This window comes from Mustela nivalis (genome assembly GCF_964662115.1).
Source record: "Mustela nivalis genome assembly, chromosome: 1".
NCBI classification, from domain to species: domain Eukaryota; kingdom Metazoa; phylum Chordata; class Mammalia; order Carnivora; family Mustelidae; genus Mustela; species Mustela nivalis.
Window position 1 is genome coordinate 67,254,160 of NC_139020.1, and position 12,002 is coordinate 67,266,161.

At 36.5% G+C, this 12,002-nt stretch overlaps 1 protein-coding gene across 5 annotated transcripts in view; it reads left to right on the top strand.

Moving 5' to 3' along the window:
- The window catches only part of RASA2 (RAS p21 protein activator 2), a 143,780-nt gene that overhangs the window by 82,908 nt on the left and 48,870 nt on the right, over positions 1-12,002 (top strand). For all 5 annotated transcript variants that reach the window (XM_082712385.1, XM_082712382.1, XM_082712383.1 and 2 more), the window contains exons 7-9: positions 1,306-1,378; positions 4,914-4,990; positions 5,984-6,085. In XM_082712385.1, coding sequence (XP_082568511.1) covers positions 1,306-1,378; positions 4,914-4,990; positions 5,984-6,085 — 252 coding nt within the window. The remainder of the gene's footprint in view (positions 1-1,305; positions 1,379-4,913; positions 4,991-5,983; positions 6,086-12,002) is intronic.

Here is a 12,002-nt window from a genome sequence, read left to right on the forward strand (position 1 = left end):
TAAAAATGCCTTTTCTGCTCATGGCATCTGTGCTCTGCAGAGAGATTCCAAGCTGTAGACAGCCTGCTGAAGTACCAGAACATGGTAAAGTGCACCATATCATTGATTTAAATTATTTCTAATGATTTATGGGAAAACCTATAGCAATTTATATATTTTGTATTTTATAACTTCATTATGATTTCTTCCAGAGCCTGACTAGTCTGAAATTTGCCTACAACTTTGAAGGTTTAAAATCAGGAAACAAAGAGCAAATATTTGCTTTATACTAAACTCATACATACATACATACACAGACACATACCCCTTCTCCCCAACTTCAGGCTCTTTAGGTATTCTTTTTTTAAAATTTATTTTTATTAATTTTTCTTAATTCCAGAATAGTCAGCATACAGTGTTATATTAGTTTCAGGTGTACAATAGAAGTATTTTTTATTTTTTAGAAAAGCACCAGTAAGTCACTTTTAAAAAATGTATTAATACATGTATATAAAGTACCTAGTGCCATGACTAGTACTTACTGTGTGCTCAAACAGTATTGCACTGTTAGCACTGTAGATGCTTCTAAAGTTGAAAGCAGATACTCAGTCCTTGAACATTCATGTTATCAGAGGGATTAGTTCTAGATGTTAAAAATGTTTAACCTAATTGAGCTATTTTTTTGTTTCCATTTATAATCTGTAGCTAAAGACAAATTCTTTAGTGTAATCATTTAGTAACATACAAGTGGAAACCATTTGCTTGTGAATTCCATTTTAAGAGTCATTATTAGTATTGATAGTGTACTATCATCACATAAGATGTTAAAATTGTGGGAGAGGGTGGGGAAAGACTGCATGGGATTTCTGTGTACATTTCTTTGCAACCTTCTCTAATTATTTCATAAGAAAAAGTTTTTTTAAAAAGCCATATTGTAAGCCCAAGAAATAAATTTAGTTAATGCTTTTTGTGTTCCTCAGGTATTTTTCAGCATAGATAAAGGTACTCTGAATCTCACTGTCTTCCTTTTACCATTCTGATATAAAATAAGCTTGTATATGTAAAATAAGCTCGATAGTCAGCCTAGTGTAGCCATAGAGAGAAAATACAATCTGGTCATATATCGCATATACAAACTTGTATTTTCTTTGATTTGGGTCTTTAGAGACATGTCAGATTTTTTCCCCAAGTAATATTTAAAACTATAGTTTTCCCTGAGTCATCTTAACAGCTAAAGGGAAGTCATGCTCCCTGGTTGGAAATAGCATGTTTTATAATTGTGTACCATTAAGTTCTACAAGGTAAAACTCTACCACATTGGAACAGGAATGACCAAAAGAAGACAAAAGTAAAGAAGAAAACAAGCAATCCGCAGTTTAATGAAATCTTTTATTTTGAGGTAACTTTTTATTTTATATAAATGTTGACATTGAATATTTAATATTGAATGCTGGTTTACTTCTTTTTTTTTTTTTTTTTAAAGATTTTATTTATTTATTTGACAGAGAGAGATCACAAGTAGGCAGAGAGGCAGGCAGAGAGAGAGGAGGAAGCAGGCTCCCTGCTAAGCAGAGAGCCCAATGCGGGACTCGATCCCAGGACCCCAAGATCATGACCTGAGCCGAAGGCAGCGGCTTAACCCACTGAGCCACCCAGGCGCCCCTGGTTTACTTCTTTTTTTTGAGCTATAGCCATAGTAATCAATTAATCAGCTAATGCAACTAAGCATTTCTATTCCAAGAACAGTAGAACCATGATATAATGTGGTAGAGGACCAGTATATAAAACAAATAAAGGCAGAACTACAACCGATTTGGGGATAGGAAGGACTAGGGCCACACCTACTCTCTATTCATCCCTATTACCACATCCTCCTTCACACACCCTCCCACCTTATCCAGCCCCCCCACCTGACACACAGTGGCCACTGAACTCTTATACTGAGTACTACTGTTTGAAAATCACTAGTAAAGTAAGTATGACATCAGTTGGTTGGAGTTCTTGTCCCAGTTGATGTGGAATAAATCACTAAATGTGAGGTTTAAGTTTATCTTGTGAAAAGATAATTTTGTAAGAGAAAACACTAGCTACCTACCTGACAGAGTTTTTAGGAGGCCCAAATGTGAGAATGCGTTGAGACCATAAAGTGCTATAAGATTAAAGCCTTATTATTAAGTTCTTTTTAGCTAATTGCCTCTATAGACAAATGCTTGTTTTCATAGAGATCTTCAACTGCCTTGAAGTTGCCCCAAAATATAGTGCTTTGGAGTTCTTTACTGTGGAGCATTGGTTAAAGAAATCCTTTTTCATATTATTTGAAAACTACAGGGAAGAAAAAGATCTCTGATTTCTAAAAGATTGTGTTCTAACCATAGAACATGTCGCAAGTGAGATTAGTTAGCATGTAGGAAGATTTGGGGAAAAGATCCATTGTGTGCTTTTTCCTCTTTTGTATGTGTGTTTTTCTTGATAATTCCAAGTGAAGAGGAGTGAGAGCACATCTAGCCATGCCTAATTACTATATAAAGAAAAATAGGTTGAGAAAAATACCAAAATTGAAGTAGGAAGAATTGTGGGGGTAGAGGCAAGGGAGAAAGAAAGATAAAAGAAAAAGCACCAGTATGAGACTTTTCCATTTCCTGGCTAAGGACTTCGGTGGTTATATATTTATCAGTGGCTATTAAATCTAGCCTGCAGAAAACATGGGACAACTTGGAGCAAGCAGATGGCCTTTTGAAAGGCAAGGTCTGACCTGCTTGCTGTATTCAGGTGTACATATGAAGCCTTAAAATATTTATTCAAAAAGCCCTTTGTTGAGCAGATTATAAAGATGAGATTCAATCTCTGTCTTTGAGCTAAAGCAAGAGACACAAAGCACATATATGCATGCATACACACAGCAGCAAAATGCAGTAGATACAGGGAAGGTTAGATGAGTTTTCCAGCTGAGTTAAGTTAGGGAGGAGTATTAGAAAGAACATTTTAAGCATAGACAAAGAGACAGAAAAGCAGTAAGTTACATCCAAAGAATAGCAAATAGTGATTTAACTGGAAGGGTTCTATAAGAGAATAATTGGAGCAAAGCTTAAAAGCTAGACTAGGACCAACTACGAAAGGCCTTGACTACCTGTGGCTAACGTGCTTACAGAGTAGCTGTTGAATGTTTTTGAGCCTGGAAGTGGTAAGAGTAATGCAGTGTTTCGGGAAGAATTAACCGTGATCTGTGGGCCAATAGCTGAGAAAGAACAGAAATAAGAGACTCATAGTTTAGGTGGGGTTTTTTGTTGTTGTTATTTTTTTAAAAAGGAAGGTGGAAGGGCTTCTGATCCAAGAGAGTAACATGGGAAAAGAGAGGAAGTGACAGATGAGAAAGAAGCTGTAGAGGGGAGGATAACAAATTGATTATAGAAGAAAAGACAAAGGGAAAAGTCAGTTGTCCTCATGGTTTCAAATCTGGAATAAGGGAAAAGTTAAGGAAAACACAAATGGTTCAGTTGGGGACATAATGAACTTGAGGTCTGATATGAAAACCCCTCAGTAGGGAGTTCATGACAAACATAAGATGGCTGATGGCTGTAGATAAGCACTCAAGATTTGCTTGCCAGAGAGTCAAGGAAGCCAGGGGAATAGAGGCATACAACATAGGAGAAAAGTGAGGAAGCTCAGTTCTGCCACTTAAAAAGTATTCAGCTTTGAGCATGTCTTAATTTCTGTCCTTTAACTTCCTCATTTTCAAGATGAGGATAATAAATCTAGCCCTGCCTGCTTCAAAACAGCATTCTGATGAACAAAGAAGATAATGAATGTGAAAGCACTTTGAAACTGTATAGCCCTTTGCAGCTCTTAGAGCAACATAAAAGTTAAAACCGCGGAGAAAACCAGTATTTATAGGTTCTGAAGAAGAAGAGGTCCCACAGGAAGAAGCAGAGAACAGGAGGTTGCCTGGGTAGTGCATGGGTAAATTCAAAACAATGTTTCTGGGAAAGGAGGTATGGTTGTACTCACTTGTTCTGGGGTCAAGGAAGATGAGAACTAAGGACTCATCATCAGACCTGGTGACTAAGAGAGGAGTTTGGGGAGGGTGATCTGTGAGGAAACCAGATCTTAAGGAGTCACTGTAGTGACTGGGTGTGAGGAAGTGGCGGCTACAAGGATGGATTACAGTTTTGAGATATTTGTCTGTGAAAGGAAGGAGATAAATAGGAAGACCATAATTTAAGTATAGAATTTTTCTTAGACTTGAGTGAGGTGAATAAGCTGGTAAAAAGCTTTAATTAAAATAGATGAAATATTTTTGTTTTGTTTTGTTTTGTTTTGGTGCTGAAACCTGGGAATAGATCAAATGTTTACTGCATGCTTACTGTATGTCATGCATGGGTGGAATAGTCTTGGAGAAGAGGAGGATCATCTCATCTCTTGTTCAGAATAAATGAGAAAACTCATCAAGTAGAAGGACCATGTGAGAAGAACAAGTTCAGGTGGATGGTAGCAGAGGAAGTCCCTGCCAGTTGCCTTGGTATTTTTGGTAAAAATGCGAGAAGGAAGTGTAAGGATAGAATTGATATCTTGAGAAATGTAGGAAAGTCTTTACAAACAGTTCTTCGCATGTGCAGCTTCGCCAAAATAGAACGCTTTCACTCTTTGAGCCACTAAGAGATTACATATGAGTCATAGAACCTAGTGTTGCTGTAGATTGAGTTGATAAGGAAGGGCATGGAGGCAAAATTGCCTTTGGTATTTTTGTACTGCCTTATTCTTACCTCCCTGCTACTTCCATAACCATTTTTATCTTTAGCTTTGGGAGAACTATTACCTAAGCATTTTCCTCTGTTTATAATAAACACAATTGAACATTTTAGAGATGATAGTTTTTTAAGTTCATGTAGGAAAAAATATTTAAAAATTTTTTGTAAACTAAAATGTTTTGTTCACAGGTAACCAGATCCAGTAGTTACACAAGAAAGTCTCAGTTCCAGGTAGAAGAGGAGGACATTGAAAAGCTAGAAATTAGGTATTTGTCTTAGAGTTTTAAAGATCTGCTTTTTTTGGTGCCAAAAGAAAATCCTAAATCCAAAATAGAAAAACCATAAAAAGAAAATAGGTGAACCAAGCTTAATAGACTTCTCTTTAGCAAGATGGTTGATGAAACTTAGAGAAACAGGCATCTTATTTAAATTCATACTATCTTTTCAAAATCTGTTTTCTTTGCAGAAGTAGTCAAGGTATATTTATTTAATACCAAAGATGACCTGATTTTCACCTATTTTATTATATTTTTAATTTTCACAAATTTAATTGCTCTTTAAATTTCTTAATCTAACATAATGGATGCAAAGAATATATAGAAAAGTAATTATATATTAGCCAATTTAGAAATAATTTTTTTATTCTTCTTAACATATCTGCTGTCTAACAGAAATTTCAGTGAGGTAAGAAGTCTTGTAAGATAATTCAACAGGTGCATGTGTTTGAAGTTTGTGCTATTTAGGTCTTAAATCTCTGCTGTTTGGGAGGGCAAAGTTCTGTAAGTGCATGTACAGGTGTGGTGTTAACAGTGTGTTCATCTAAAGGGTGTATTAGTCACATGTTTGGAATGATCAGGTAATGTATTTTTTTTTAATCACCTATCTTTACATATTAACTGGCTCTAATTGAGAAAGAAACTGTAGTCTTGTGTTGGTTTCTTTTCTCAAATTCAACAAGGTAACTCCAGTTCTTACTGCTACAGGTTAAAATAAAGCCTAGACTTTGAAACTAAGAAACTTAAGTGCTTTCTTTTAGACTATTTAAAATAGTTATACTCTGTGCTTATAAAATAAAAGCTACTGCAATATTTTCTTTTCTTAGTTTAGTTAGTGAGGTATATGACAACGCTAACATCTCTTACTTTTAAGCATGTAAAATTAATGCTATAATGCAATCAAAGTGATTTGAAGCTACCTGTTGGCGTGTATGCTCTTAAACATTGTTTGCAAAAAATAAAGTTTTATTTTTAAATTTTCAGAATCGACTTGTGGAATAATGGAAACCTGGTCCAAGATATTTTCCTGGGTGAGATTAAGGTTCCTGTGAATGTGTTAAGAAATGATTCCTCTCATCAAGCCTGGTAAGAAGACAAACATTGTAGTGAACTCTACAGTAGGTCATCCCCTTTAATAAAATGGACAAGCAAATAAATGCTTACTATATGCATATTTTTAAAATTTGAGATAGAATAAGCCAGAAGTCATTAACTTTAATTGATTTGGTTATTAATTTATTTTTGCAGAAATAAAAGTACATTCATAGTTTTATGACTTGACCTCTAGTACTGAGATGTAAGAACTGAATTATCTAGGAATATTGTTCTGTTCAAAAATGAAATCTTAACTCTAAGGAGAAAATGAAAATCATTTAAAACATTGCGTAGGAGTTGCCCATGTGAGAAGATGCTTGGTCACAGATGCATCTGCAGTCCCGAAGCCTTATTAATGGTGATAGGAACTGTGGATGTTTGAAAACAGAGGATTTATGATAGGGAATCAACTGTTAATGGGCTCTAACCAGTGATTTTTTTCCTTTACCACACCCCGCTGAAATGCACTGTGAATGGCCCTGATGTTATTTTAAATGTCTAGGGTCAGTGCGCCTAGGTGGTTCAATTAGTTGAGCATCCATCCAGCTCATGATTTCAGCTGAGGTCATGATCTCAGGATTGTGAAATCAAGCCCCACATTGGGCTCTATGCTCAGCTGGGAATCTGCTTGAGATTCTACCCCTACTCCCACTCCTGAGTAAATAAATGTGTGTCTAGGGTTCAGATGTTGAGCCGATTCAGTAAATACTTTCTTGAGGTGCTCTGGTGGCTCAGTAATAGTTACTTTATTATTTTACCTATTCATGTCTTTAACAGTGACATTAAACTGATGGTAGATAAAACATACTATTAATACATTAAACTGGTGTTATTTTCCTTAGCAGAATTGATGCAGAACTATCTATCATTTTTTTCTGCCGAGAGCATTTACAAGCACGCCTGTCCTGCCCCTTCCAGTAGGTTGCCCAGCAGCCCTCATGCTAGACTTGGGTTTCCACTGAAACAGGCCTTTCTCTTCGCCTCTAAGGCCTGCTATTTAGAACTCAGTTTCAGTGCCTAGAAGAGGAGTTGGAATTGTTGGAATTAAGTGTTTATTTTATTTTTTTTTAAGATTTTATTTATTTATTTGACAGGCAGAGAGGCAGACAGAGAGAGGGGGAAGCAGGCTCCTTGCTGAGCAGAGAGCTGGATGTGGGGTTCGATCCCAGGACCCTGGGATCATGACCTGAGCCAAAGGCAGAGGCCTTAACCCACTGAGCCACCCAGGTACCCCGGAATTAAGTGTTTAGAGGTTTCTTACTGTGGGCATCAATCTCATTTGTCTTTAAAAGAGCCTCCCTTGGGCACCTTGATCAGTCAGTTAAGTGTCTGCCTTTGCCTCAGGTCATGGTCCCAGGGTCTTGGGATCGAGCCCTAAATTCCCGATACCAGACCAGCAGGAAGCCAGCTTCTTCCTCTGCCCCTCTCTCTCCCTCTGCTCCTCACCCTGCTTGTTCTCACTTGCTTGCTCTCCCTTGCTGTCTCTTGCTATCTCTCTCTCTCTTTCTCAAATAAATAAATCTTTAAGAAAAATTTATATAACAGGGAATAGAAACATCTCCTAATTCATTTATACTTCCATAGGTAGAAGGGAGTATACAAATGTGAATGCCATTTTTTTTTAAGTCAGAAATTAAATTCTTGGGCTCCTTTGTCATTTGTAGAGTTGTAGCATCCCCTTGTGGAATCGATGGTAATTGCATGAAAGCACAGGAAAAGCTTGCTTTACCTTCAGAATTTAAGGCATATTCTTTCTAATCTTGGTAGTAGGAAAGAGAATAATTATCAGTAATGTAATCCTGTTGTTTGAAAAGTTTCAATTTGCTTTCCTTTTTCACGTGATTTCAATTAATATTTGTCTATTATAGTCTTTTCCAGAAAACGGTTTTTAATGGTTCCAATTTAATTTTTTTCTCAGATTACAACATGATCCAATCATTCCCCCTTTCCTTTCTTGGCTTTTCAGTTCCTTAGCAATGACATATGTTATTTATTATGAAACTTCTGTCTGGTGTTAGGAGTAGCTTGTTATTGTTGAGAGTCACTCATTTTAACTTTAACCTTATAGATAGTAGAATTTTATATGATTTTCTTAATCGATAATATACCCACACGGTTCACAGTTCAAAAGATAAAAATCTTTGTCTTGTCCTAGTCCCTCAGCTAATCATTTTCCCTCTTCTGAGGCAGTCACTGTTTTGACTTTCTGGAAATATTTTATGGAATATAGTCAAATATGTATATATCCTTTTCCCTACTTTACACAAACAGGCACATACTGTATCCTGATCTGTGCCTTGCTTTTCTCACTTACCAGTGTAGTATAACTTCAGTAATTATTTGTGGAACCTTGATGGTGGTTAAGAGTGGAGTCTGGAACCAAATTGCCTTGGTTCAAATCTTAACCTTTGCCGTAACTACCTTTGTGACCTTGAACAGGTTACTCTACCCCTTGGCTTTGCCTTTCTCTGGCTATAAAATGGGAGCAGTACAAATTAGTACCTGCCTCCCAGAGTTGTTAGAGGATGAAATGCATTCATCCTCATCAATGAGACAAGCTGCAAGTGCATTGACCATGGATATAGCTCATGGCTCTCATCATTACAGTGATCGCTACTGTCATCACCATTCCTCCACCATTCCTCCATACAGAATTTCTGCATCCTTTTTGTCATGCCAGTGTTCCATTGTTTACAATGTTCGAGAATCTCACAGGCAGTCTAGTTCAATCTTATTTCACCAGTTCCTATCATTATCTTAATGTGCGCAAAACCTTTGTGTGATTGTACAAATTGGCACAATTTTCCCAAATATTCAACATGTAAAAGTGGATATTAAGAAAAGGTAGTAGAAGGACACTTGGGTGGCTCACTCAGTTAAGCATCTGCCTTCTGCTCAGGTCATGATCCCAGGGTCTGGGATTGGAATTGAGTCCTACATCAGACTGCTTGCTCAACAGTGTCTACTTCTCCCTCTGCCTGCTGCTCTCCCTGCTTGTGCACACGCTCTCTCTCTCTGTCTCTCTGACAAATAAATAAAATCTTAAAAAAAAAAAAAAAAGACAGTAGATTCACATAGTAGATGAAACAAATGATTGGGGTTTTAAACATAAGCACTTTATGCATATTTAAAAATTGATTAATGTTTTACTTGAGATGAGTTGGTTGTGTAGTTTGCTAATTTTGCCACCTATCTTTAATCTCCTATCTTAAGTAAAAATTCATTTATAATGCTTACTTTCATGGAACCAGAAACAGCATTCAAGTGTTAGTAGAGCTGCCTCTGAACAGTTACTCTCCAGCTTCTGAACATTACTTCATTATGTTTGTTTTCAGCATTATGAATAAATAATTGTCATTTTTACCTGCCTACTTCAATTATGCAGACCTTGTGGTTAAAATTTTTCAAATGCTAGATTTTTTTTTCCCTATTAAGGAGCTGTCACAACAGCTGAATCTTGAGAGCATCAGGCTTACTTTTATGCCTCTCCAATTGTGAATTAAAAAAATATATGTAAAGCAACTGAATTCCTCTTTCAGTTAATAATTTCTCTTTTTCCTTTTTCTTATTCTTTCAAACTAAAATGCTTTACTCAAAAACTGAAGAAAATATATTTGATTTGATTTTTTCTTTTAAATCCCTTGACCTTGTATACATGGCCATGTATCTTCATTTAACAAATCCCGAGAGTTTACTCTTTACCTCTAATTCATACAGATTACTTTGTCCACAGGGGATCCTTCAGGGTTTAAACGGCCTTTTTAAATAATGTTATAAAATAACAAATCATGTTTATGTAGTTACATTAATAAGTACATTTATCTATAGTTATTTCTATATTTAAGTGGTAATAGTTATGTATAAATCTTACATAAATAACAGCTGCATAGTGTTTACTGGCACTCTTCTAAGTGCTTTACTTATATAACCTCCTTAGAGTTGTTGTAAAGATTCAATCAGATAGTATTGTTACACCTTATATAGAGTAATAATAAGGTAAGGACATAAGCGCAGAGAGATTAAGCGGTTTGCCCAGGGTCATACAGCTGAGATTTGGACCAAATACTCTGACTTCAAAGTTTATGTTCTTAACCAATTACTATAATAAATTTACCTTAACGTACATTTATTTTTTAAACATTTTGTTTTCTTATTTGAGAGAGACAGCGCACAAGTGGAGCAAAGGGACAGAGGGAGAAGCAAACTCCCTGCCGACCAGGGAGCTGATGTGGGACTCCATCCCAGTTCCCAGGACCCTGGAATCCTAATTTGAGCTGAAGGCAGGCACTTGACCAAATGAGCCACCTAGCTGCCCCATAAATATTTTTTATGTGTTTAAAACTCAAAAATGTTCAGGGTGCTTGGATGGCCCAGTCAGTTAAGGGTCCAACTCCTGATTTTGGCTCAAATCATGATCTCAGGGTTGTGAGATGATGCCATCTAAGATTCTGTATTCAGTGTGAAGTCTGTTTAAGATTCTCTTTCTCTCCCTGTCCCTTTGCCCATCCTGCCCATTAGTGCATACATGCTCTCGTTCTTAAATAAATTAATTAAAAATGTTTTTTAAAAACCCTCAAAAATATTCTCTGTTTTAAGCTGAAATCAAAAGACTTGAGTGTCCCTTGCTTTATAAAATATTGTTAAAAGTTGAAGGAGCATAGGGGAGGTTGTAAGTTGAGGATATTTTGAAATTTTATATTTTTTCAAGTAGACACAGATGAGATCCTGTGCCCAGAAGGATTTCTTACCCTTCCAAAGAAACCCAAGAAAACAAGCTTAAAAAGCGAGGCAGGAGTGAGGCCTTCTGAGGTTCCTGGGCATTCTAAAGGAGTGGTACATAATAATTAGTAACTGGTGTAGCATTCCCCTAATTCCTCTGCACAGAACATCCCATGTTAGGATTATAGATCTATTTTGCTGGTAATTTGTAATTTGTGAGAGTAACAGAAGGACAAGACATACTCCTTCCTCCAGTAATTTGGAGATAAGGGAATTAAAGTTGCCTTCTGAATAAAATTCAGAAACCAAAACAAAATCTGTAAATCTGAGTAGAATATGGGGACACTGTTTAAGATTTAAAATGGGTTAGTGCATCTTAGGAATGCAGAACCAAGTTGTAACTATAATACAAGTATTTCTATTTTTATATCCCATATATGGAAAACACTAGTTAAAATGTAAGAGGAATATTGGAACAATAAGAAAGGATCCTAGAGAGGCAAACGTGGGTAGGTACTACCCATTTAAATACAATCAAGAGGGAAGGAGATTCTGCTCTAGAAGCATGACTACTACCTTCATAAAACTGTTATCTTAGCTGAGAATTAAGACCACCTCAGTCTCTGTATTGTATCTCTGTCTCACTATAGTCCCTCTGATAATATGGCATTCCAAATAGCTTACCAGTACGTTAAAAAATATATTAATCAAACAGATAAAAGAATTGCATTAACACGTTTAAAAAAAAGTGTATTAGTGGGGCGCCTGGGTGGCTCAGTGGGTTAAGCTGCTGCCTTCGGCTCAGGTCATGATCTCAGGGTCCTGGGATCGAGTCCCGCATTGGGCTCTCTGCTCAGCAGGGAGCCTGCTTCCTCCTCTCTCTCTGCCTGCCTCTCTGCCTACTTGTAATCTCTCTCTGTCGAATAAATAAATAAAATCTTAAAAAAAAAAAAGTGTATTAGTTGCAGCAAGGAAAATAGATGAAGTGCCATGCAAACCAGTGATAGTTGTTGAGGCTGAGTAGTAAGTGCTGGGGGAGGTGCTGAGTTAAGGGTACTCTTTATTAATATAACCACTCTTCGCCCTACTTTTGTGAATGAACATTTGTTTGCATAATAAAATGTGTTGGTCACAAAAAAAAGTCCAGGTATTTTAACTGCTTGGCTGTTGTATTTCTTTTCACAAATTT